We start from the raw sequence: 24,930 nt of genomic DNA on the forward strand, positions 1-24,930 counted from the left end.
TAATGGGCACCGGGTACATGGCCAACCTACTCGCCCAGCAAAGGGAGGACTGTGCGGTGCAGGGGAGGTGACCTCCATGTCACGGGGTGACTCGCCTTGGAGCTGCGGTTCCCACCCTCTGAAAGCCTTGGAGGGGAAATAATTGGTCCGTGAGTGTAAGCCTAAGGGGGAGGCAGAAGTCCCAAATTTTAGAAGACAATTAGGAGAATATCATGGTGACCTTGAGGAGAGGGAATTCTTAAGCAAGACACTAATTATAAAGCGGGGGTGGGGGGTGGGGGATAAATTTATCTACATAAGAGGAGGAACTTGTAATCTATCAAGTATTCCATAGAAGTGCAAAGACAGGCCATAGAAAAGAAAAACCTTTTTTCAGCCGACACAAGCTACAGACAGGAGTTGGTACCCAGCACGTATAAATAACTGGCAGATTCCCTGAGAAAAGGCTTTGGCTCCGCACAGAAGAGGACTGCAACTGACTGAAACATGAGAAAAGGTGTCCAGCTCCACTACTCAGCAGAAAGAGCAGATAAAAATCAAAATATACCAGCGGGCTGGCACCGAACAGCTGAAGTCATGAAGTGTGATCCTGCCCAGGGATGGCAGAAACGGCATGCGGTGGGAAAGTAGGAACAGAAGTCATGGTAGCCACGCGGGGAGAGGGGTTTGGTGCTGACTTGCAGAGCTGCAGATCCGCGGGGCGCTTGTCCACAGAAAAGGGAGCACGTGTGCCCCGGCAGCACTGTTGGTAAAGCAAACCTGAAAATAACCTGGATCCTGAAACGGGAAGAACGGGGAAATAAACTGTGGTCTGGACCCCCGGCGGAAAACGCCCGCCGTGCCAAAGCCCAAAGCACAGCTCCACACAGGTGCCATGCACCCCACTCGGCTGCTACTGAGGGACCCGTCCATGGTGGCAAAACCCAGAAGAAGAGCGGGTAATGATCCTAAAAGTCAGACCGCTGCAGTAACTGCTGGCCGGGGGGGGAGGGGGGGGGGCTTGTGAATCACAAGGAAACTTCCGGAATCCTGGCAATGTCCGATTTCTTGATCTGAGTAGTAATGACACGGGAGTTCCTTCTCTATGTATATTTATTTGTAAAACTGGGCAGATATGCTTCACGCACTTTCCTGTTTCCCGTTGTATGATACAATGTTTTTGAAAGCACAAGTGTATCTGAGCACCCACTGTGCGGGGCACTGGGCATAGCGTTGGCCGGGCAGACCCCCACCCAGCCCTGCCCCTGGTGGGGTGCCGGTAAAGGTGGTGTGGGTTTCCCTCGGCCTGGACAGCGCAGGAGATCCCAGCTGCCGTAATCTCAAGCCCACCATGGGTTGCTGCAGAGCCTGCCTGCTGGGCAGTGGGGTGCAGGCCCCTCCCCCTCACTACCCCCATTCTCCCTGGGTCTCCCACTGTTTTGATTTCCCAAGATGGCCCTGAAGGTGACCCACCTGTCGTGCTACGGACATGTCCCTCTGCAGCGGACTTGGAGCAGTCGCCCTCCTGGCCCCCTCCCTCTCCAACAGCACATGTGGCCTTGAGGTGGGGCCCAGCCCTCTCGCCTTCGCCATCTCCTCCCCTCCCCCCAGGCTGGGGAGATTATGGTGCAAACAGTTCTCCCTTGACTCCCAGGCTGCTGGGCCTGGATGCGGGCCAGCGCCCTATGGATCCTGCGGGCTCAGGGCCAAGAGGCTGGGATGGGAAGGACATTTCCCCCAACCTGTTTACCGGGACCCAAGGCCGCTATCTCCAGTTCCAATCTGCTGCCTCCCTTTATCTCAGTGGGGCCAGCCCCTGGTTCCCAGCAGCAGCCTCCCCGCCACTCACTTCCTGCCGGGGGCCCAGCGTTACAGGAATACGCACGCTGAACTCGGCTCGTGCGTGTGTTGGCGCGTGTGTGTGCGCCCACACCCCAGAGCCTGCACCTGGAGGGGTGCCAGCAAGCCTGGGGGTGCCGTGAAAGCAGCCACCCCAGAACTCATGTCTTGTTCCCCCCCCAAGCCTGACCAGTGTCCTCCCACTGCGCAGGGGAGCAGCAACTAGATATCTCAAGAAGGCCAGGGAAGGGGCTATCTTGGGGACCCCCATGGAGTGTCCTCCACGGAGAGACCAAGGCAGGAGCAGTGTCTGCTCCTCATCCATTCCTGGCCTCCTCTTGCACAGGGCCCCAGGGCCCTCCATGGTCAGAGCTGCTGACGCAGCTCCTGGCCCCCCACGACACTGTCCACGTTCCCCAGGGGTACCGGGGTTTGGGGGAAGCTGATCCACGTGTCTCCCTTCGTCAGTTGTTCAGCTGGAATTACCTGGGCCAGCTCCAGATGGGGCATACAGGACACTCCAAAGGCCAAGAGCATCCTGGCCCTGGCCCATAACCCTGGGGGGCAAGGGGAAGGGATGACACACCCCAGAAGGCAGGCCGCCTCCCTCCCCTGCTGGGGCAAGGGTCAGGGGGGTTCCTGGAAGAAGGAACGGCTCAGCTGAGACCCAAAGACTGAGAAGGTGATAAAACCAAGGACGCGTGCCGATGGTTGGGGGAGGGGGCATTTCCGGGCAGAAGGAACACAGGTGCAAAGACCTAGGGTGAGACAGAGGCCGGAGCATTCGGGGAACACAAGTGTTGCCATCCGGCTGCCATGCGGTGAGAGGGAGGGGACTGTGACAAAGAGCCTGGCTGGGGGAGAGGGCGGGGCAGACCCGGAGGTGGCCTAGCCCAGGGCTGTGGCCTTGGGGGAGGAGGCAGCTGATGTGGGGGATGGGGCAGGCCTGCGTGCAGGCCGGAGACAATCTCACGACCTTCGACCTCCAGGGATGGCAGCTGCTTAGGGGCTGGACTCTCCTCTGAGCAGATGGATGGGGTCTGCTCAGTAACCTGCGGTAGTGGGGAGGGGGCTGCAGCAGGGCCTTCTGGCTTCTCCTCCCCAGCCCGGGAGCTGCGAACTCTTCCCAGCTCACCAACAGGATGACTCAGATTATCAGACGCAGCCAGGGACGCACACAGACACATGCGCACACATGCGTGGGCACCCCGCATCCCCCCCCCGCACTTACACACATGTACACACATACAGACACATGCACACACGGGTGTCGCATGTGCACATGCAAACAGTGCTTGCACATATGTGCACACGGACACACATACATACATGTGTGCACACAGATACACATACACAAGAGCCTAAACAACCCCCCTGAGACCGAACCTTGGTCAGAGGCCCCCCCCAACCCAACAAGGCCTCAGAGACATGCCCCCCGGGGCACCTGGGTGGGTGAAGCATCTGCCTTCGTGTCATGATCCCAGGGATGGGTCCCCAGTCGGGCTTCCTGCTCAGCGGGGGTCTGCTTCTCCCTCTCCCTCTGCCCTCCCCGCCCCCCGCTTGTGTTCTCTCTCGCTCGCTCACTCTCGCTCTCTTGCTCTCAAATAAATAAAAATCTTAAAAAAGAAAAAAAAAAAAGAAAGATGTCTCGTTGCTCCGGGGAGGCCCCCACCTTTGTTGCCCCCTCCACCACCAGGGTGAGGGGGACAGGCCCAGGTGCCCTAGGACTAGGTAGGAGGTGACAAGCAGCACCTGGTAGGTAGAAGGAACCTCTGTGAGGCCCCAGCTCCCCCAGGAAGAGGCCAGCTTTCTGGGGAGACAGCTCTGTTATGGGAGGAGAAAGGCTGGTTTGCTGACCAGCTGTGTCACTTTGGTGGCCGCCTGGGATGGTGGAATGGCCCTAAGCCCCCTGCCCAGGCCTCCTCCTCCAAGGGTGCTATGGCGGTTAACAGGGAGGCTGTGGGTGGGTAGGCTTGGCAAACTGTGAAGTGCCTGCAGACAGGAGGCCGTGACTGGGACGTGCCTGGGGATCCCGCTGTCTGCCCCCTTACTCCTTGTTCTGAGAGCCATCACTGCTGCCCCAACCCCTCCCTTCCTGTCCATACAGGCCCTCTGCTCCCCACCCCCACTTCCCAGCAGAAGGGCTGGAGCCAGACTCAGAGATAAGGGGCTTGTTTTCCGAGGGCCCGGAATTCAGTGCAGACTGTGGGTCAGGGCCAGAGGGGCACTGGGGTGGGGAAAGGCACAATGAGCCTTTCCTCTAGATGGGACTCCTTGGGGCCACCGATCCTACAGGGATCTTGTGATTTTTCCTCTTTCAAGATGCCCGCACTAGGCATGGGGGGAGAGGTGGAGAGCTCCAGGGAAGGCGCCCTAACCCTGGATACAGCTCCATCTCCAGCCCTGCTCCCTCCTCTGCCAGGCTGGCCTTCTTTAGAGATTTACAATGCTCCAGCTCCCTCCTACCCAGAGCTTTTGCCTTATGTTCCTCCTCTGTCTGATTAAGGACCTGCTCTGTCTTCAGAGCTCAGCCCAATCCCTGCTTCCTCCAGGAAGCCTACCCTGATGCCTCAGCCAGGCCCATGGCAGCATCTCCCAGTTCTGACATCCACCCTCTTCCCAGTGCTCCTCTCTTGGGCAGCATTCTGTCCCCACCCTGAGGACCGGAGCCCCGAGAGCAGCCTGCCCTTCCTGTCCTTTATCCCCAGACCCAGCTGGGAGCAGGCACATGGCAGACCTCTGACCCAGCTGGGACCAGTCACATGGCAGACCTCTGATGAAGGTGTGAGTGCCCTCTTTCACGAGGGGTCCCCTGACCAGAGCTGTGGGCACCTCTTCTGGGGAACTTGGGCCCCTCTGGGACCAACCTCCTCCCATGGGGGACAGACATCTGTGGCCATATTCCAGGGAGGGGAGCAGCCGAGTGGGGCTGGGCACTCAGAGGGAGCCCTGTCCTCCCTGTGTGAGGGAAGGTCACGCTGCAGAAGAGCTGAGTCATGGTGCTCCTCGCGGCAGCGGCATCAAGCCCCAGGGCCCTGGGCTGTGACCAGTAAGGATGGTCATAGCAGCCGCAGTAAGAAAGGGAACACTCATATGTGGCACTTACCCCGGCCAGGCACCAGGGTCAGCACTAAGCACGCTAAGTCATGGAATCCTCAAAACAGCCCATTCTGGAGTTAGGGAGACTGAGGCATAGAGAGGTTAAAAGGCTCATCCAAAGCCACACGCCTGGTAAGTGAGGACCTGAGTCAGTCGGTGCCCTTCACGCCTCAACCCTGCACTGCACCTCAGCTGAAGGCAGACCACCTCTCCAGAGCAGGGGTCCGGACGAGGGGGCTCTCTGTGCACCGCTGGAATTCTGCCTCCCGTATGACCCATGAAGTCGGAGGCCCAGACCCGCTGCGCCGTCTCTGTCCCCCCTTGCCTGGCACCTTGGCAACGCCCGGCACACGGGAGGTACTCAACAGGTCTGTACTGGAAAAACAGTCAACGACGGGACGCTACTTCTTTAGGGGCGACGTAACACAGTGGTTCAGAGCTGGACCCTGGAGACAGCCGGCCTGGCCACTGCCTCGCCAAGTGACCGGAGGCGTTAGCTTGTGCGCGGCTCAGTTTCCCCATCTGTGAAACGGGGGTGCTACTGGTACTCGTCTCCTAGAGCTGCCGGGAGGCTTAACTGAGCCAATATTTGTAGGGTGCCCGAGCTAGAGCCTGGCACACGGCAGGAGTCACATGAGCGTCCGCTCGATAACGTTCGTCCGGCCCCGGTTGCTTCGTCGGAGAGCAATACTCTCGCTCTCCCACATGTCCCCATCGCTCCGTGCCCGCCGCCCTGAAGCCCGAACTACAACTCCCAGCACGCCTCGGGGCCCTCCTGCCCGAGCTCGCGCGGTGCCCGCCGGGACGAAGTCCGAACTACAACTCCCAGCATGCCGCGGGCACCCCCGCAGGCCCAGGTCCGCCGCTGCGGTCGAAGTCCGTGAAGCCCCGCCGTGCCAACCCCGTCGCTCCCGGTCGCCCTCGCTGGGAAGGGTCGGGGTGGGGGTCGGGAACCGCCCCCGCCATGCTCCGGGGACTGGCGCGGGCCGCGGCCCGGCGGCCCGGGGCCCTCTGGACTCGGGGGTCTGGGAACAGGACGGGGGTCCCGGCGCACGTGGTGGACCTGCGCAGCGACACGGTGACCAAGCCCGGGCCGGCCATGAGGCGCGCCATGGCCGAGGCGGTCGTGGGGGACGACGACTACGGCGAGGACCCCACCGTCCGCGGTGAGCCCGGTGTGCAGGCCGCGGCCTGGGGTCGTCGCGGGGACCCCAGAGCGCTGTCCGTGGTGCTGGCGGGAGAAGTGGCCCGGGGCGCAGGGGTGGCGGCTCGGCTGCAGGCTAGGCGTCATGCCCTGCGGCCTTGCTGCTCAGTCTGGCCCATCACCCGACAGTGTTGGAAATGCAGATTCTCGGGTCCCACACTTACACCTGCTGAGCCAGAACTGCGTGCTAACAGGACGCCCCGGGGATTTGGTGTGCGCATTCAGGCGTGGAGCTGCCTGATGAGATGGGCGTGGTCTCCTCTTGCAGAGGAGGGCTCTGGGATGCTGAGTGTGGCACCCAAGGGTCTCCTACCCAGCAAATGGCAAGGCAGTATTTGAACCCAGGTCTTCTCTCTAAAACCTATAGCCATCGTCCTGCACGCACTGCCTTTCCACATGAAGACACACGGAAAACCAGTCTAGAAAAGAGGATTTCCCACAGGCTGCATCTCTCAAGGAGTGGACGCTAATAACCTGGGGAGCATTATTTTCAAGACACAGTGTTGAGAGTTGCCACTATAGCGGATCACTGCTATTGTGAGGGTGTATACCCTCTGCCGTACCAGGGACAAGCCACAGGTTGCCACTTGAGCTCCAAGGGCCTGTGTGTGGGGTCAGGTGGTGATTGGTGATCATGCATTCTGCAGACACTTGCTGCCTGGAACTTCAAAAATGCTGAGCCCACTGCCAAACACACAGATACCATGGGGTGGGGGAAGTGCTGGGGCTGGCATGTGTCCCCAGAGAGTGCCTTGGGAACTGGGGGGGAGGGGAGGCATGGAACTCACAGGGAAGGGGGACTTTGCAGAGTAGCCTCTTAAAGGGAGAGTGGGGCCCCCAGGCAGGGAAGGGAGCTGGGTCACCTGGGTGTTGAGAAAAGTGTTTAGGATACGGATAGGGAATGTGGCTGGAGTGTGGGGTACCGGGAACCCCCTGTCCCTGGAGATGAAGGCAGAGGGCAAATCCCACTGGCCTGGAATGTCATGCTAAAAGACTTCGGACTTGATACCACAGGCAGAGGGGAGCCACAGCAGGCTTTAAAGCAGGAGCCTGAAGCCCCACCCCCCAATCCCCCAGAGTCTCCCCTTCTGAGAGCTCCTGCCCTTCTGTTCTGGGAGAGGAAGTCAGCAGAGAAACCGCAGGGCCCCACCTGCAAGGGGCTGATGGGAAAGGAAGTGAGACAGGTGTGAGGTCTGGATGGGACAGGGGGGTTCAAACCACAGAGTTTCAATGTTGGGGGGGCCATGGCCCAGGAGGAGGCTGGGTGCCAAGGGTTGACTGAGGGGCCTCTATACCCAGATATGCGGTCACCAAGACCACAGTCTGCAGCCAGTGGACCAGGGCGTCTGTCTGGCTTGGCCACTCACCTCAGCAGGACTCGAGCCCACGGTTATGAGTAATACAAGGAGAGTGCCATTGTTGATGGAGTCTCCCTGCACCCCCATCCCTTCCCTCCTCAGAGCTGCAGGAAAAGGCCGCCAAGCTGCTGGGGGTAGACCGGACCTTGTTTGTGCCCACCAACACCATGGCCAACCTCATCTCTGGTGAGCACGGCGTGGGGTGGCTCCCATTTGCCCTCCAGTTCCTCCCTCCGCATTTCTCTCCTCGGTGCTGGGGGCAAGGCTGGGACAACATCAGTGGGGTCTGAGCCATCTGGACTTCCGCTGGGCTGAGCCAGGAGGGCCCCTAGCAGGAGATGAGGGAGGGGAGGAGAGTGAGGTCAGTGTATCCGTGCTCCTCCCCCAGCTCCCTCCGCAGATGGTCTCCCTGGGCCAGGCGGGCAGCCCTCTCCACACTGCCCTGTCTCCAGGTTCTGGTAACCACACCGCCCTCTTGCCCCGTATGGCCTGGGGGTCTTGCTCTGTCCCTTGTGACTTCCCTCCACGCTGCCACACCTTTGTAAATTGCCCCTTTATTAAACTCTGGCTTCCAAGTGTGCATGTGCCCTCTGTTTCCTACTGGGCCTGACTGATGCCCATGCCCTGAGCTGCTTGGCCCCCAGGGGCAGCATGGTGGCCAGCTTCCCGAGCAGGAGATGCTCTGCAGGTGGGCTGCAGGGCACAGGGTGCAACACCTCACAGGATGGTTATCCTAGACTTTTGTAGTTCACGGGACTGTTTTCTGGCACAGAGCAGTAGGGTGTCTTGAAGGGGTGCTGTTTCCTCAGTGGCATAGGCACTTGAGAGCTAGCCTCCGGGCTCAGCCGGGAGCTGGGCGGGAGCAGATGGGCCCCATGGGACTCAGAGCCAACACTGCCCTCCCCCATCTATCTCAGTGATGTGTCACTGCCAGCGCAGGGGCTCCCAGCTCCTCCTCGGGCAGGAGTGCCACCTCCACGTCTACGAGCAGGGCGGGGTGGCTCAGGTAAGGACCCGGCACCCCTCACCTGGGGCCAGCACAGGCTGCTCAGCCTTTCTGGTGGGAACCTGCTTCCCCGGCATCGTGTTGGGACCTGCAGAGCGAAGAAATGGCCGGGGTGGTGGCGTCTCTAAGGAAGCGGGAAAGGGAGCCATTCCCAGACTGACCACGTGGGGGCACCCGCGGCCCAGCACCCCTCCATCAGACACCGGCTGTGCTTGGTGCTCTGCTGCCCCCTAGTGGGCATTCGGAGCACGCGGCGCTCGGTGGGGAAGGGCCCGCATCTCGGGAGAACACAGTCCTTGGTTCCTCCCCTTCTTGCTGGGATGTCCGCGCCCACGTCCGCAGCACAAGGGGAAGGCTCGATGGCCCCGAGCTGGAGAGGAGCCGATGGGACAGAGATAGGAGGTGACGCTGCGCCCCCGGACCTGATCTCCATCCCTCCTCCCCCAATACCTGCAGATCGCTGGGGTGCACTCCCACCCCCTCCCAGACCTGCCCCATGGCACCTTGGACCTGGCTGAGCTGGAGAGGGTGGTCACACGGGGCCTCGGGAGCCCCTACCACCCGGTCTGTGAGCTCATTTGCCTGGAGAACACCCACAGCAGCTCGGGGGGCCGGGTCCTCCCCATTGACTACCTACGCCAGGTAGGCCCTACCCCACCACTCTGCCCACCCCCCACCGGCCCCCAGGCAGCTCCTGGCTTCCTGTCCTCTGCAGCCCCTCTCCGGGGACTGTATCTCCTCATATACACCGTGGGCGCCCGTGGCAGCTGGAACTGCGGTGGGAAGGACGTGCGTGGTCGGTCCTCGGCTGCAGATACGGAGGCCTCCACTGCCCCAGTTTAGGCCCCAAGGACAGAGACAACCCCCCTTCTCCCCAGGGAGCGAGTCCCAGAGCAGCCCCAGCTTGTGCAGGGTGTGAGGGCTGAACCGTGCGGCTCCCTGGTGTGAGAACTTGCTGCTAACTGACCCTGCAGACCTACTCCTTGCCCATGGGAAGGGCTGAGAGCATCTCCCTCACGGAGCCATGGGGTGGCTTAAACAGGATGCGGCATCTATGGCTCGCGCCACATCAGCATTGGGCCGCAGCAAGCCCACCGTACACATGAGGTAAAACGCTTAGCATCAGCCCCCTTTACAGAGGATGGCACCCAGGCTCAGGCAGCAGAGTGCCTGCTCTGGTCCCAGGGGGTCAAGCTGGACACCAGCCCAGCTCTGCTCACTCTAGACCCCTCGAGGCCCCTGGAGACCCGTCCTCCCTCCGCTCTGGCCCCAAGCCCAGCCCCTCTGACTGCTGCCTGCTCTTTGCCCCCAGGTGCGCCTCCTGGCGCAGAGCTACGGGGTCCGGGTCCACCTGGATGGGGCCCGGCTGATGAACGCTGCAGTAGCTCTGCACATGCCCCCCGCCCGCATCGTGGAGCACTGTGACTCTGTGTCTCTCTGTTTCTCCAAGGTGGGGAAGCCACTGGCTGCCTCCCAGACACAAGACGGTGGGGTGCGCACAATAGGAGTCAGCTGGTGTTCCTGAGCTCCGATGCTGGCAGCGGCTGGCCCTGGGCCCTTTTAGCCCCTCCCCAGATGGGGCCCCGTCCACCTCACATCCCCCTCCCCTGGCCACAAGGGCAAAGATGCACACCTGGGGGGCTGGCAGGCAGGACTCTCTCCTCTCTTCCTCCCAGGGCCTCGGTGCACCAGTGGGGGCCTTGGTCGGGGGGCCCAAGGACTTCATCGAAGAAGCCTGGCGCCTCCGGAAAGCCCTGGGCGGGGGGATGCGCCAGGCCGGGGTGCTGGCTGCCGCTGCCCTCGTAGGACTGGCGGACTTCGAGGAGGTGCTGCCGACGGACCACAAGAACGCTCAGAGATTCGCCAAAGGTACCTGGACCGTGGCCCCCCACCCTCACTTCCTTTTGCTCCCAGAAGAGTGCCTGGGGTTCCCCCGTAGCAGGACCGAAATCCCCAGCAGGCGTACGTCCTTCTGACTCTAGCACATGTAGGTTAGGCCTGAGCCACAAGGCGTGGAAGCCAGGGAATTAGAATGCTTTGCCAGGCCTCACTGGTGGAGGGTCTGGACCAAAAGCATGCAGTGGATGTCAGGAATTCCTATTTCCTGCAGGATCTGGCCGAGTGGAGCCTCTAACCTGGGTCTTTACATCTGTCAGTTGAGTCCTCGAAACAATCCCATCATGTCCCCACTTTACAGATGAGGGTACCGAGGCCCAGAGGTTAACTGATTTGTCCCAGGTTACACGGCTGAAAAGTAGCAGAGCCAAGTGTGTGGGACTCCAAGGGTCCCTCTTTTCCCCACTACAGTTGGGCTGCCCTCTGCCTGTCCTGGGACAACAGGGCCAGATGCTGGAGACTGGGGTGGGGTCCTGGGGTCGGGCTTCACTCACCACAGGCCCCGGGCCCAGGGCTCCAGGAGCTGGCGTCCCCCATCTGCTCCGTGGACCTCGCCGCCGTGGAGACGAACATGGTGATGGTGAGGGTGCACGGGCCACCGCCCGAGGAGCTCTGCCGGCGTCTGCAGGCCGTGAGCGCGGACGAGGTGGCCCAGACCGGCCGCGCGGTGCATGTGCTGCTGTTCCCCTGGACCGAGCGGTCGGTGCGCGCCGTGTGGCACCGCGACGTCTCCGCACAGGACACCGAGCTGGTGCTGAAGAAGTGGGGGTTCGTGCTGAGGCAGCTGGGGCCCTGAGGACGGGGTGACCGGACCCTGTGCCCCGGCTGGGATCCGGGTGGGGAGTGGAGGTGTCCTGAGGGAGCAGGTGGAGGAGAGGCAACGAAACAACACCCCGTTACCCCCGTGTCTCCTCGGACCCCCGACTTCCCACACTCAGGGTGAAGCCTTCCACCTGCGTTCATTCAGCAAGCCCTCGGTGCCTCCCGTGTCCCGGACAGGGTGCCACGAGGGCAGACAGGGGGGACCCCATCCCAGCCCCTCACCAAAGCCCAGGAAGCAGCCAGGGCAGGGCTTCTGCTCCCAGCTCACAGAAAAGGAACCTGCCCTGAGCCATTTGCTCGGAGTCCCGCAGCTGATGAGCGTGTCCCGTGCTCGGGCTGGGGGGCACTGGAGCAAGGGCGACAGGAGATTAGGAAGGGACAGGAGGGCTGGATGGCAGGGAGCCCTAGCTGCTGTGTTGGGGGCTGGGCTTTATCCTGTGGTCATCTACATATTTTTTCCTTTTTCAAAAATAAATTTTCCTGCTTACAAAAGAGTATGTCTTTATTGTAGATGATTTGGGATTGGATCTCGTTTTTAGCAGTTCCTGGGGTCATGTAGGCCCAGCGGCAGACAGGGAGGCCCCGACCAAACCCCTGTGCTCCCCGCTCCCCAGCGAACCGCAGGAGAAGTCCAGTTAGAGCCTCACAAACTGAGAGGACCTGCCTGCCAAGCTGCCCCTTCCAACGTGGAGGCGGGCGGGGGGGGTCCTCTTCCACCTCTGCAGACCCACAGAGAAGGAGCTCGTGTCTGCAGAAGACGTCCCTGGATGGACAGTCAGACACACAGACGTCTCTGGATGGACGGACAGACACGCAGGCGTCTCTGGATGGACGGACAGACACACACACGCACATACACAGCTGGTAACAGTGTTACTGCCCACACACTGCTTATAATTCTGTTTTATCAGTTCTGAAAAAATTTTAAGAGAGAAAAACAAGGCTTATCCGCACGGAGCATAAACTGATTTATTTAAGGACAAATTGGCATTTGATTGGCCCGGATGCCAGACCCAGCTCAGGCCTCGCCCCCGACAGCACAGGCCTCTGATGACTGACCCCAAGGAGCCCCAGCCCACCATCAGTGACAGCCGGCCTTGGGCACAGGGGGCACCAAAGTGGGGGGCACGGGATCCTGGGACAAGCTTCCTGCTGACCTTGGCATTGGCATTGAACGGTAAACACTAAAACATAAGTACGGAGGGAAGCCCTCAGTGGGACCCCCAAATGATGCCAGCCCCCAGGGCCCCAAGGAGCTTCCTGTAACCTTTGGAGTGGTAAAGGGGGGCTGGGAGAGAGTAGACCAAGGCCAGAGGGGACGCCATCCACTCTCCGCACACATCCCAGACTCCTGCACCCCAGATGGGGCTGTCTGGGGCTTCGGGTGCTGCACAGCCCCCTGGGGATCCTTCTCTGCCACCTCGACTTCTCTACCTACAGGAAAATGAGCGAGCTTCACGATGGATGACCCGGGTGCCTAGCCACAGGGCGCCTGCGCCCCGGTCTGCGAGCTGAGCCCCACCCATGCCGTTTAGTAAGCCTGCGGCCCAAGCTCCAGGCCCTGGCCTCTGCCTCTCTCGGCAGCCCCGGCCCCTCCTGGCTAAGAAGCCCCTTCACCTTGCCACTGTGGCACGGCTCCCCCACCCTCACCCCTACTAGGACTTCCGCACCTGCTAGTTCAGGGCACCCACCAGGCCCCTGGAATCACAGACATTCCCCAGGGGGCTGCAGATGGGAGGGTCGGCGTCCTGGAGCACCAGCCCAGCAGAAGCGGCAGATGCGCCAGGACAAGGACTGAGGCCTGAGAACAGGGAGGGGGCCGAGGTGCATCCAGCCCACTCGGCTGCCCTTGCAAACCCCAGGGGACTCCCGGGCCCCCTCCTCAGTGTCCTCCCCTGCAACATCTGCCCTTGAGCCAGTGGACCGAACAGAGGCCTGGGAGTCCCACCAGATGTCAGGGCATCTGGCTCTGCCATGTGCTCTGGGATGGTCTGGGCCTCAGACTCCCCTTCTGTACAAGGGGTGACTGGTAACTAATGTGAAGGGAGACTGGAGGACTGGACAAGCAGATGAGCAGGTGACACTCTGCTCGGAGCCTAACTCCGTGGGTGTTTAACAGATACCAGATACTTCTCTCTCAAACTCCCTCCTCCCCAGGAGAGAGGGTAGCTCCTCCACCTGACCCAGGGCCCTAGGAGCGAGGGCAGCATGGCACACCAGGGCTGATGGGAGAGGGCGAGGGCGGGCTATGCCCTCGAGAAGCAAGGGGACCCGCTGAGCACCAGGAGTCTGCAGCACCCCACCCCGACCCCACTAACATCCCCTTGGGCCACTTGTTAACTCTTCCTGGGACTCCCTTTTCTCATTCCCAAGAGAAAGCCAAACCAATTAGTCCCTGAAGGGCATAAATCAGGCAGAGGAGCCCCCCAAACATCCAGCTTTGCCAAGCAAGAGGAGCCTGGATCCTTGGCTCTGCCCCCAACCCCTGCCCCTGCAGGGGCCCTCTCCCAGCCAGAACTCCAGCCAGGCCTGTGGGTGCAAAGGGGAAACTGGGCTCCTCTGGGACTCAGATGACCACAGAGTGGGGGGCCCCCTGCTGCCGGCTCAGCCTGCGGGTTCAGGCGTGCTGTGAGCAGGAGGAGGCCACAGAGAGCCTCTGAGGCGCAGGAGCCCCAGGCCAGGGCTAGAGCCCAGCCGGAGCAGACACGGATGTCCCGCATGTGCTGGGGCCACTGGCGGCCGGTCTCGGCGAAGGCCAGGTGTGAGCAGTGGATGTAGATGCTGACCCCCACCAGGGTCAGGGCACCTGGGGGAGGGGGGCAGGGGGGCCACTCGCTGTGTCTACCTGCTGGGGGCAACTGCCTAACCAGGTCCTGGCCGAGGCAGTCCTGCAGACCAGGAGCCCCTACCCGCTGGCCTTTGGGGGAAATGGAGGCTCTGATTCAGTTCCCAAACCCCCAGACCTCACCCCACAAAACCCCCCTTATAAACAGAGCCACCTACACCCTCAGCAACAGTCCCCACTCACATAACTGCCCCTGCATACACAGCACCCTCCCGTATCCCCCAGTGTCCCCGACACACACACACACACACACACACACACAGAGCCAGTGACCTCTACTGGCAGTCGGGGGGCTCTGGAGCTCTGGCCAGGCCCCCCTTCCTCACAGTGCCCCCCACTTCATTGGGTTACCCCTGCCGCTCCTCTGGCCCTAGCCTAAGCCTCCAGCTTCTGCAGGCCTCCTGCCCGCCCCCAAGCTCTGCGACCCCCCGCCTGCCCCCATCAGTGTCCCCGATGCTGACACTCTCCTCCTGGCGCTGCACAGAGTGCTGACAGTGATGTCAGCTGACCCACTGCCAAGAAGCAGCCCCCGCGGGGACAGCAGCCAGGCTGGACCCTGGGCGCGCGGAGCAGGTGGGGTGTTCCTTGAACCAGGGCCCTTGGAAGAGGAGGGCCCCTGAGTAGCTGCCTCCGGGCCCTCCCTCCACCCACCGGCCCGGGCCATGTTTCTGAGAGCATAATGCCAAGGCTTCCTGGACACAATCCCACCCCATTGTTTCTCTCCCTGGCTTCCCAAGCTCCTCTTAATTGGATTTGGAGCCACACAGCCGGTGTCTGGGGCCAGGCCACAGCTGACATGGTGACTTCTCCCGCTCTCATTCTCTACAGCGCACGCCCAGGCTGTGGGTCCCCCAGGCTCTCGGCGCCAGGCAGGTCCGCCCGTTCCCACTTGACCAAGGCCTCCCACAGGGCCCAGCACCCTCTGGGGAGGAGGCAGGGCTGCCCCAGAGGGAGCCGTAGGCCCATGTGGTCTGGGCCTCAAGTGCCATGGCCTTGACAGTAGACCTGGCCCGGATGCCAGACCCAGCTCAGGCCTCGCCCCCGACAGCACAGGCCTCTGATGACTGACCCCAAGGAGCCCCAGCCCACCATCAGTGACAGCCGGCCTTGGGCACAGGGGGCACCAAAGCGGGGGGCACGGGATCCTGGGACAAGCTCCCTGCTGACCTTGGTGAATCCTTGGACATCTCAGGAAGCTGGGACCACAGGGGGGCCATGGCTGTAGCCCCGAGGGAGTGCCTGGCCAGCGCCCAGCCGCGTCTAGATGAATGTCAGCTGAGGAACTGCCACCAGTCACACTCTGGGCCTGGGCCAGGGTCCCTGCCAAGGGCTGCGAGGCCCCTTTCCACCTGTCTTCCTGCCCGGGCCTGCCCTCTCTTGTTCCATCCCACCAGGCCAGTGAAGGGCAGGAGAACAGGGAAGGAAGGGGGCCGGTCTCATGCCCCTCGTGCAGGTGTAGGAGGGCAGGTGCAGGATCGCCTTGGGGAGCCTCATGCCTCCCGTGCCTAGAAGCTTAGCCTCCCTGGCTCGAGGCCTACAGCCAGCACCCCTGCCCCTGTCCCTAAAAAGGCCCAGTACTACCCGAGGGGCTTTCGCCTGCTGCGGCTGAATCCCCTGGGCGGGCCCAGGCTCAGCACAGGCCAGATGGGAGCCGAGGACAGGGGGGCAGGAGAGGAGACCCCCTCACTCCCAGGACCCGTGCCCTCCAGGGCACCCACACTCACCCCCCAGCAAGAAGCAGCAACCGGTGAAAAACAGCAGCAGGACGCTCTGTGCCAGGGAACTGAAGAGGTCACAGATCCAGCCACACACGACAAGGACAAGGCTCAGGGGCAGGACCACCATGACAGCTCGGTGCAGGGCTGCCAGGAGAGGGGGCTCAGCGTCCAGGCAGGGACCTGGACCTGCCTCCACCCCCCAAGCAGCTCCAAGTGAGCACTTCAGGGCCCTGTCTGCCTGGAGGTCCACCTTCACAGGACAGTTTTGCCTGGAGATTAAGGACAGACAGGGCATGACTCAGCCGCAGGACTCACAGATCTGTTGCACGGAGGTGGGGACATCCAGGTCTCACTGGCAAAGGGGTCGATCAGGGGGATGCAGCTGTTTTGCCCTAAGAAGCAGAAAGGACACAAAGCCTGGTGGGCTGGACACCTGTGGGGTCACCACCCACCCTGAGTTTCTCTGAGATGGGTGGTCCTGCAGGCACGCTGGACAGCATGCTCTCACCCCTGCCAGAACCCAGTGGGCTGACCAGTGGCCATGGAGCCCCGTCAGATTCTCTCCTGGACCCCAGAGTTGTGGCTCCAAATGGGTTTGGAGGGTTTAAGATCTTCTGTTTTGTTTCTGTAACATACAAATAATACCGACGTGGATGTCGGTCTAAAAATCACAAACATTCGAGAGACGCTGCCCTCAGCACTCCCATAGGCTTGGGGCCCTGAGCATGCTCACGTGTGGCTTTGCCTGGACAGGAAAAGGTGCGCGTAATGTGGACTGACTCTTGCACACACACGTGCACACCCACTTGCATTTGCAGACACACACGTGCACACGCCAGGAGGACTTGGGAGCATTAGGCCCAGTCTGTTCAGTGGCTGAACCAACAGCTCATCTTTCCTCCCCAGCTGCCACGGAGGAAAGCATGGTCACGCATGCGCATGCACGCATGTGCACACGTGGCACACTCATGGTCACCTACACATACACTCACATGCACACACGCATACTCTCTTAGACACATGCTCACACATTCAGATTCATGCACACACGTTCACACTCACACTGCCGTAGGCTCACATGCATGCACGCACGCGTTCACACGCTCTCCCAGGCGCTGCTTCCCCCCAGGGCTGTTCCTGTGCAGGGGAGGCCCCCAGCCTGCTGGCTGCCCCGTCACACAGGCCTTGTGGAGGGAATGCCTTCCCCTCTCTCTGCGGGTCCGAAAGGCATGCAGCACTCCTGTTTGGTGCCCAAGTGCGCGCCAAGCCGTCAGGTGGTGGTGGTGGTGGGGAAAGTGGAGAGAAACAGGGGTCTTACCCCAGAGCCCTGGCTGTGCCAGGCTGAACCTCTGGGGACAGCAATTGAGAAACAACTCGTGGTCACTTGGATGTGGACCCAGGGCCTTCCCGGAGGCCCCCAGCGCCCCACACCCGCTCCCACCTCAGCGCCCACACCCCTGCTTGAGGAAGAACAGCAGCCCAGTGCCCTGGGTGGCGGGCCCTGCCCCTGCTTTCCCCCCTCAATCCTCCAACCATCCCCCACCCGTTTGCACCCTGAGAAGTATCGCTTTCTCCCCATCTGACGAAGACTTGGAGGCGAAGGAGGGACGAGGTCCTAGGTCAGGCAGCAGCCCATGGCAGAGCCCACTGAGAGCCTGGGGTTGACTTGTCATCTACCAAGTCACGTGCCCGCAACTCCTAACATAAGACACCCCCGCCGCCCCCCAGGGAGGACAAGGGACTGCCTGGGGCTCCTGCTCCCCAGGCTCTTGGGTCCTTATGGGGCCACGCAATGCCTCCCCCCAACCCTTTCATTTCTGAGCCCGGACTGGTAGCCCTACTGTCACTGCCCGGTTTTGGGAGAGGACAGAGTCCGGGATGGGGAGTGGGGGCACGAGGGGGCGCCCCGGTCCCCCGCTGCCCTACCTTCGCAGACGCGCCAGAGTCGCGCCCGGAGTGCGAGGACAGCCGCGCGGCGCGCCCCGTGCTTTTGCCAGCGTCCGCCACCCCCAGGACGTACCAGAAGTCGCGGGCCACTGCGGCCACCAGCCGCGCAAAGCTGAGCAGCGCGCCCAGCCAGGCCATGTGGGACCCGGGGATTCGGGGAGTGGAGAGGGCCAAGGGAGTGAAAGAGTGTGGGGAGAGGGGAAGCGGGGAGTGGGGGAGCCTGTCCGGGGAGGAGGCGCCCGGGATTTGGTGAGCTGGGCCAGGGACGGGGCGCGGAGGAGTAGGGGTCACAGTTGAGGGGATGCGGGGAGGCGGCAGGGGCGCAAGCTGTGGCGCATCCGCTCCGAGGCTCTTCTGGATGCGGCGCCCCCTTTTCTGCCTGCGCGCGGGCCTCGCGATACGCCCCTCCCCCCCCGCCCCCCCTGCCGAGGGTCGCAGGAAGATCGGTCCCACCTCTCGGCGACAGCGATTGCAGAGCTCGGCCCCAGGGGACAGAAGGAAGTCTCAGAGCCGCAGGTACACCCGCCACAGACCTGGGTTCAAATCCCAGCGTCCCCGAGGAGCTGGCCGCTGGAGTGGGTCCCTGGGCAAATGTGTTAAATCTCTCCAAACCTCCGGTTTCTCAGCCGCCAAATGGCCGGGCTAAGGAGGAGGAAGGGTGGGGCCTGCGTCGCCCCAGGAGGGGGCTCAGCAGGCAGCTGACCTCGCTGGCCAGGAAGCCAGCAGCCTGAATGGTGGGAGGCAGCCGCCCCTGGCTGGGTCACTTGGCTGCTGGCTGGTCCTGTGGTCCTGGTCTTAATCCGTCTCCAGGACTAACCAAAGGGATCCAGTGAAGTGGGGTGGATGGGCAAAGAGCCTAGGCAGGCTGGCAAGGGGGCTGTTGCTTCCAGTGAGCTTCAAATTACAAATGCCACAGAGGGCGAGGCTGGGCTCTGCCTCTCCATCACTCACTCAGCCAACACACGGGAAGCACCTTCTAGGACATGGGCCAGGCGCTAGTGGGGTGGGTTGCAGAGGGACCTCAAAGGGCCCGAACCCAGGGGGAGGCAGTAACAGGCATGGTAGTGGGGGCTGTCACAGTGGGGCTGTCTGGGGTGCAACTGTGGGCAACGGGAGGGCCCCCTCTCGGGCCCCTGGACAGTCCGTCACTGCCCTCCCAGGGTCTGGGCAGAGCCTGCAGAGACAGGGTCTGGGGCTTTACATTCACGTCACCACTGAAGGTGACCATTCTCAGATGAAGTAGCTTCATGACCCGGAATCACCCCAGGGCTCTCATTTCTGTTCGTTCCAGCCCCTTTTTCTGTACTAGGCATTTCTCGGTTTGAGGAATATGGTCAGGAAAAACCATCACAGCAAGGTTACTGAAACAATACTTCAAGGGGCACTCAGAGCCCATGGCACTGTTTTGGGTTCCTGCAGGCCGTGCATCTTCCCATGCACCATGCCCAAGGTTGGACTGGGGCACAGAGCAGGCCTGGGGGCTTCCCTGCTGTGGCAGTGGGGGCGCCCCAGCCCCTGCTCCGCCAGCTGGGTGGCAGCCAGGGGTCCTTCTCTCTTGGGCAGGTGAAAGAATCCAGCAAGCATACAGGGCAAAGGAGGTGAGGGAGGTGATGAAGGCGAGGCAGCCATCTACAAAAGCAGGAGGGGAGGGGGGCTAGGGAAGAGGGGAGCGTGGTGGCAGTACAGGGCCCCTGCTGGAGAACAGGGGGGGAAGGTGAATAGTGACCCCAGCACTTACCCACAATGTGACAAGGACCAATACTGCTTTAGGTGGGTCAAAGCCGCCTTGTGTGTTTCAGGTATGAGAGACTGGGAGAGCCAGCGGAGCCCCCCGGGGCTGCACGCTCCATATGCTTTTTCCCAGTGACCCCTGCCTCTCAGCCCGAGCTTGTCTGAAAGGGTCTTCTCTGCAGCCCCATAAAGAGGATTCTGCTGGGGCGCCTGGGGGGCTCAGTTGTTAGGCGTCTGCCTTCGGCTCAGGTCATGATCCCAGGGTCCTGGGATCGAGCCCCACGTCGGGCTCCCTGCTCGGCGGGAAGCCTGCTTCTCCCTCTCCCACTCCCCCTGCTTGTGTTCCCTCTCTCGCTGTGTCTCTGTCAAATAAATAAAGTCTTAAAAAAAAGGGGGGGATCCTGCTGTCAGGGCCGGGGACGGCACTGCTTGAGGCCACCGTCAGCAGAGCCACGCAGCTCCACACAGGAATAGATACATATTCCCCTCACGATGCAGTGTCGATGGCCAGGTTAGCAGTCTACACCCTGCCTGCTTTATTTTTTTACTTTTATTAAATTTTTTTTTTTTTTACCCCGTCTGCTTTAAATTTCAGTGTTTGAAGCCCAATGTGTAGTTGGGAGCCACTGGATTGTCCCCTAGGCAGTAGGTACCGGTCCTCGAGGGGCTACTTGGATGAATTCCACCAGTCTACTTCCCTAAGATGGACCCAGATTATACCCTAGTCTGATTCTGAAACAGTGCCACTTTGGAATGACCCCTTTTTTCATTGGTCATCCTCCTACCATAGACTCATAACCCATAGTTAGAGCTGTCGGTCAGCCACTTGGTGATCTAGGATGTCAGGGCCTCTTCAAAGTTAGCATCAGACCACTACCACCAAAATCAGGGCCAGGAGGAACCTTTGGATGGAAGAAATTCCGATTATAAGTGACAAACAGGGCTGCACCCAAACCTTTTTATAAAACTCACATTCAACTATCTCTTCAGGGCCAGCAAGAACAGGATGCCTGACCCCAGCAACAGCTGTGGGGCAGGTGAGCCTCCTGGTTCAGGCTGATGCCACAGTGCATTGCCTCCAGCACAGGGCTGAGGAAGCAGCCGTAACTGTCGGAGAAATCACCGAGCCGCGCAGCATCAGTTCCTTCACAACTCAGCTCACTGCATGGGGCAAACTCCTCCAACAGGAACTGAACCTTGCTAATTTACCCATAGGTCAGTGCATGCAATCAGGGTGCATTATGAAGCTAATCCACCCTGGGAGATTCGAGACACTGTTCTAGTCAAAACCAACCACACTAAAGGGTTCTCAAATGGTGGAGGTTGTAGGCTGGAAACAGAGGTCTTTCACATTGATGTGGACAACAGACATCCTGTGTGGGACATGGCACAGACGGGGAGACAGCCACACACCTGGTTAGTCTCATCCCCAGGAACCAATAGGATCTATGAAGGGCTCCTCATGGCCACGTTGGACTCGCCAGGATCTGTCCACCACTGATGCCCCCACATCAGAACGCACTACAGTCCCGAGTGCACACTTGCGCTCCCTCCGCCGGACACAGCGTTCCCTTCTTCCGTCATCTGGCAGCCTCCTCCTGGTTGCTGCACAGACAGCTCAGATCTTCCGTGCTGCCCTCAAGGCAGAGCCGTCTTCTCATACATCACACGGCTGTTTGTTGGCCGTGGTCTGGAACCTGAGCTCACGGCGAGAGACTGAGTCCTCTCTGGCCTTCACTCAATTCCTGGGCATAGCACTGGCTCACAGTAGGCGCTCAAGCATCTGAGTGAACAGGCAGACAGACGTCCCCACCTTGGGGACCAAGGGGAAAATAACCACAGAGAAGCTAAGGCCCCAGTTTGGTTGGTCAGCTGAAAACTGACTCCAAAGCTGTGGGCTGAGCCCAGTGGAGGAAAATCTACAGCGCAGTTGGTTTTTTTGCTTTAAGAGCTAGATTCCCCACCCCCCACCCCCACCCCCACTGCCCCAGACAAGAAACCCTTTGTGATGGCAACTCTGGTTCAGAGCAAGGCGGGCTGCACAATGGAACTCTCTTTTCAGCTCAGACCTTAGATGTCGAAAGCACAGACATTTTACTGTAGCTACAACAGAGCAAATTGGGTGAGGGGTACATGGGGCCCCTTCATACTATCTTTACATGTTCCCATTAATCTTAGTTCAAAATTTAAAAAAATGTCGGGGTGCCTGGGTGGCTCAGTCGGTAAAGCGTCCGCCTTCGGCTCAGGTCATGATCCCGGGGTCCTGGGATGGAGCCCCGCATCGGGCTCCCTGCTCCGCGGGGAGCCTGCTTCTCCCTCTCCTGCTGCTCTGCCTACTTGTTTGGTCAAATAAATAAAATCTTTAAAAAATTTTTTTTAAATGTTGTACTAGGAAGATCAATGTAACCCTTGGGGAGACATGTTTCCATTCAATAGAATGAAGGCCTTTCTGACAAAGCAGTCTGAAAAATGGAATGGGGATGGTTTCAAGATAGCCCTGTCTCTGGAGTCGGGCAGTTGACCCCAGCCACACCCGCAAGGCCGGGCCGCGTCATTCATCAGGGGGGGCCCATTTCTGGGGCCAGGATGCCTGGGTTCAATCCTCATAATAGTTCCTAGTTGTACGATCTTGGACAAGCTACTTTGCCTCTTTGCAAAAGTCTCTATTTCTGCATGAAAAAAATGCAGATAAGATCACATAAGACTTCATTGGCAATTGTGAGTTATTTCTCTTTAAGAGCAGCCTGCACAGAATGGTCAGCAGCCCAAGGGGGTGCCAACCTGCAGGCAGTGGCCGATGGCTCCACTCTTGGCAGGTCACTTTTGGTCAGGCTGGCACTTAGTGTGCTGGGGACAGGTGGAGGATTCAGATTCCTGAGGCTGGCCTGTAGGCTTCTTGACCTGTACACCACCCTCTGCACCTGACAGCCCATAACCACCCATCACAGCCCTTTCCTGACTCCCACCAGACTTGGAGAACCCAAAAGGGGACATATATTTGAAAAAAAAACCCTGAGGCTCTGGCCCTTGGTAAAGGCTTGTGGCTTGATTAATGGAGGTCTATTTAGTGTTCCGAGTGGACAGTCATTAAGGCCCAGTGATAAACATGGCCTCTGGAAAATACCTCTGTAGAAGGGGTGTGTAAGACGGACTGAGGGTCAGCTCCAGCTGGGTCTCACTCCACAGCACAGCCTGTCGAAGCCAAGAACCGCATCACTGCCCGCTGTGCAAAGGCCCAGCTTCTCTACAAAGCCAGCCTGTAAGGGCCCGTTATTACAGTGAAGGATCCATTTACAGACTGGCACAAATATCAAAATTAAGCAGCTTAGATGAGTACAGAGGCTAGAGAGCTTTTTCCCCCCCAACAGAAATCACTGCAATAAATAATTTATTTTCCAAGCTTGCAGGGAAAATTATACTTCCCTCTCTGACTGGGATGTGGCAGAAAAATAGAAGTCTGAGATGCATTTTGCAGAGCCAGTTTATAGCTGCAATGGGTCCAGATGACACACACAAGTGGGCCTTGTAGCCCAGGGCTGGCTTTGTGTCTGCCAGAGCTCATCTCTGCCCCACAGCCGTGTAGGCGGGAAGCAGCAGGTGGCTAAGGAACCACCACAAAGACCTGACAAGATTTTAAAAACCCAGTAGGGTCTGCAGCACTGTTTGAAATGAAATGGTTTTTATTTTTCAGAAATGACAAGATGACCTCCAATAGGACCGTTAACAATCCACCCTGCAGCTTCTCATCATGGAGGGAGAAATAAGATCTATCATTGTGACACCAGGCTTCAGCCCTGTGTGAGCCGGCCTTGGGGAGGGGACGGGGAGAATGTCGATGAGCATGGGGGGGGGGGGGGGCGTGTAGCAGCAATGGAGAGACAGCCAACCGGGGCTGACAGATCCCCTGCCGCAGCCCACCAAGTCCCCAGAGCTTGGAGTTAAGTATTTAAAAAGGAATCAGGCCACTGCTTTGCTGTCAGGGAGGGTGCCACCAGCGTGTGCCGACGGCTCCTGAGGGCTGTCTAACGCTGCAGCAAGCTCATAAACGACAGTTTCTGCTACCTATTTCCTGCTCCCCTGTCTCCAAACCCACCTAAGGCTCACGCAGATTTCCCCAATGACTTAGAACGGCTTTGTGCTCACTTTAATTGTAGTTTGTGCTGTTCTGTGAAGTAATAATTCAAACAAAATAAGAAAGCGACATTGCAGAGCCTGAGGAGAAGCTGAGGACTCTGTCTCAAGTGCCCCCGCGCACCTACACAGAAACCGGCTGAGGTGGTACAGGTTGCATGACCCATGTTACCAATGAGGAAACCACAGGTCAGAGGCAACAAGCACCGGGCCCCAGCTGCCAGGTTTATTACCACTGCTCTAACTGACTCACTGCTCTAACTGCTCTCACGGAAATCTATGATCCTGTAAGAGTGCAAACAATATAAACAAGTTATCTATAAAAGTTTCCTCCAAAAGGCGTTTCCAATCCACTTTTTAGATTAATTGATCCCTCTGTCCTCCTTGAGGGGGGTTCACATTAGAAAGACAGGTGCCTTATCAGCCACCTAACCCTCGTCATGAAAGGGAAGTAGTGGTCTGCAGAGTACTGGGAACAGGAAGACCAGGAATTCCTTCCATGGGTCTCTCATCCCAGCCCTGCCTGCCCCATCCGTGTCACAGCTCATTCAGAGCAGGGAGCCAGGCCTCTGGAAAACGCACTGTCTGGCATTAAGGACCTTTTCGTTGTCTGTTTTAGAGAAATGTCACAACCTTGCCATGTGCCTGTGGTACGTGCTGGAGGTGACAGATCTTCAACTGACCTCCAAGCAAGAGGCTGGCTTTACTGTCAAGACATCAGGCCTCCTCCACCCACCCCTGCCGTTTGGGCTTCAGTCCCAGAAGGGCTCTGGCACACCTGGGGGCTCAAGGCAGCCTGGGGTTGGCTTCTGCTAGCTCCCCCTGTGAAGATTCCAAAATGATGAGACAGGCAGGAAGGCCCTTCCCACACACAGTAGCTCAGGGCTCTGGCAGGGATGGCATTTTGTGTCATCTGCTCCGGAGGGAAGGAGGGCTGCAGCACCAGACCTGACAGGGCAGAAGGACGGCTGTAGGACTTGTAGATACCCCAGTGAGAGAATACAGAGTAGTGGGGACACAAGAAATGCACACCATAAATTCAGATTATTAGACAGATAAAATCTAAAATGGTATCCTTAATTCTCTATCTGTCCAGTCACAACAGACCTATGATTACGTTCAGGATTCAAATCTCAGGCTCCACAGCCAGCCGTCAACCTGAAGCCCCGGTGCTTCACTGTGGAAGGGCTCTGCCCACGAGAACATGCTTCTCACCTTCTCACCCTGGCAAGTCCAGGAACCAATGGCGCAAAAACTACCAAAGAAAAATGAGAGAATCGGTTACTGGACTCAGCAGCACCAGCTGCACAAAGAGAAGCAGCCTCTGGCACCACTTTCAAGAAAAAACAAAAGTA

General features: G+C 59.5%; 2 protein-coding genes across 3 annotated transcripts; one reads left to right on the forward strand and one right to left on the reverse strand.

The window, feature by feature from the left end:
• The first annotated feature begins 5,760 nt into the window (after positions 1-5,760).
• Positions 5,761-11,695, forward strand: LOC114216318 (uncharacterized). Of its 2 annotated transcripts, XM_028112888.2 has the most exons (7): positions 5,761-6,083; positions 7,582-7,665; positions 8,397-8,485; positions 8,942-9,127; positions 9,798-9,935; positions 10,162-10,354; positions 10,894-11,695. In XM_028112888.2, exons 1-7 carry the CDS (start codon positions 5,882-5,884, stop codon positions 11,175-11,177), a joined length of 1,176 nt encoding a protein of 391 aa, XP_027968689.1. In that variant the 5' UTR covers positions 5,761-5,881; the 3' UTR covers positions 11,178-11,695. The 2 variants fall into 2 exon arrangements, with proteins under 2 accessions (XP_027968689.1, XP_027968690.1); XM_028112889.2 differs by lacking the exon at positions 9,798-9,935.
• A 1,181-nt stretch (positions 11,696-12,876) lies between these two features.
• TMEM235 (transmembrane protein 235) lies at positions 12,877-17,851 on the reverse strand. Its single transcript, XM_088027051.1, is given in 6 exon segments — positions 12,877-13,004; positions 13,779-14,009; positions 15,773-15,946; positions 16,120-16,158; positions 17,693-17,711; positions 17,714-17,851. Coding segments are annotated over 6 exon segments (729 nt in total).
• Between the last annotated feature and the right edge of the window lie 7,079 nt (positions 17,852-24,930).

The sequence above is a fragment of the Eumetopias jubatus genome, unplaced genomic scaffold (genome assembly GCF_037043125.1).
Source record: "Eumetopias jubatus isolate StellerSeaLion01/CBP00866 unplaced genomic scaffold, mEumJub1_p1.0 scaffold_10, whole genome shotgun sequence".
NCBI classification, from domain to species: domain Eukaryota; kingdom Metazoa; phylum Chordata; class Mammalia; order Carnivora; family Otariidae; genus Eumetopias; species Eumetopias jubatus.

Coding starts and splice junctions, on each gene's coding strand:
- LOC114216318 (XM_028112888.2), top strand. CDS start 5,882: ATGCTCCGGGGACTGGCGCGGGCCGCGGCCCGGCGGCCCGGGGCCCTC. Junction 7,666..8,396: donor CATGGCCAACCTCATCTCTG/GTGAGCACGGCG, acceptor CATCTATCTCAG/TGATGTGTCACTGCCAGCGC. Junction 9,936..10,161: donor TGTCTCTCTGTTTCTCCAAG/GTGGGGAAGCCA, acceptor TCTTCCTCCCAG/GGCCTCGGTGCACCAGTGGG.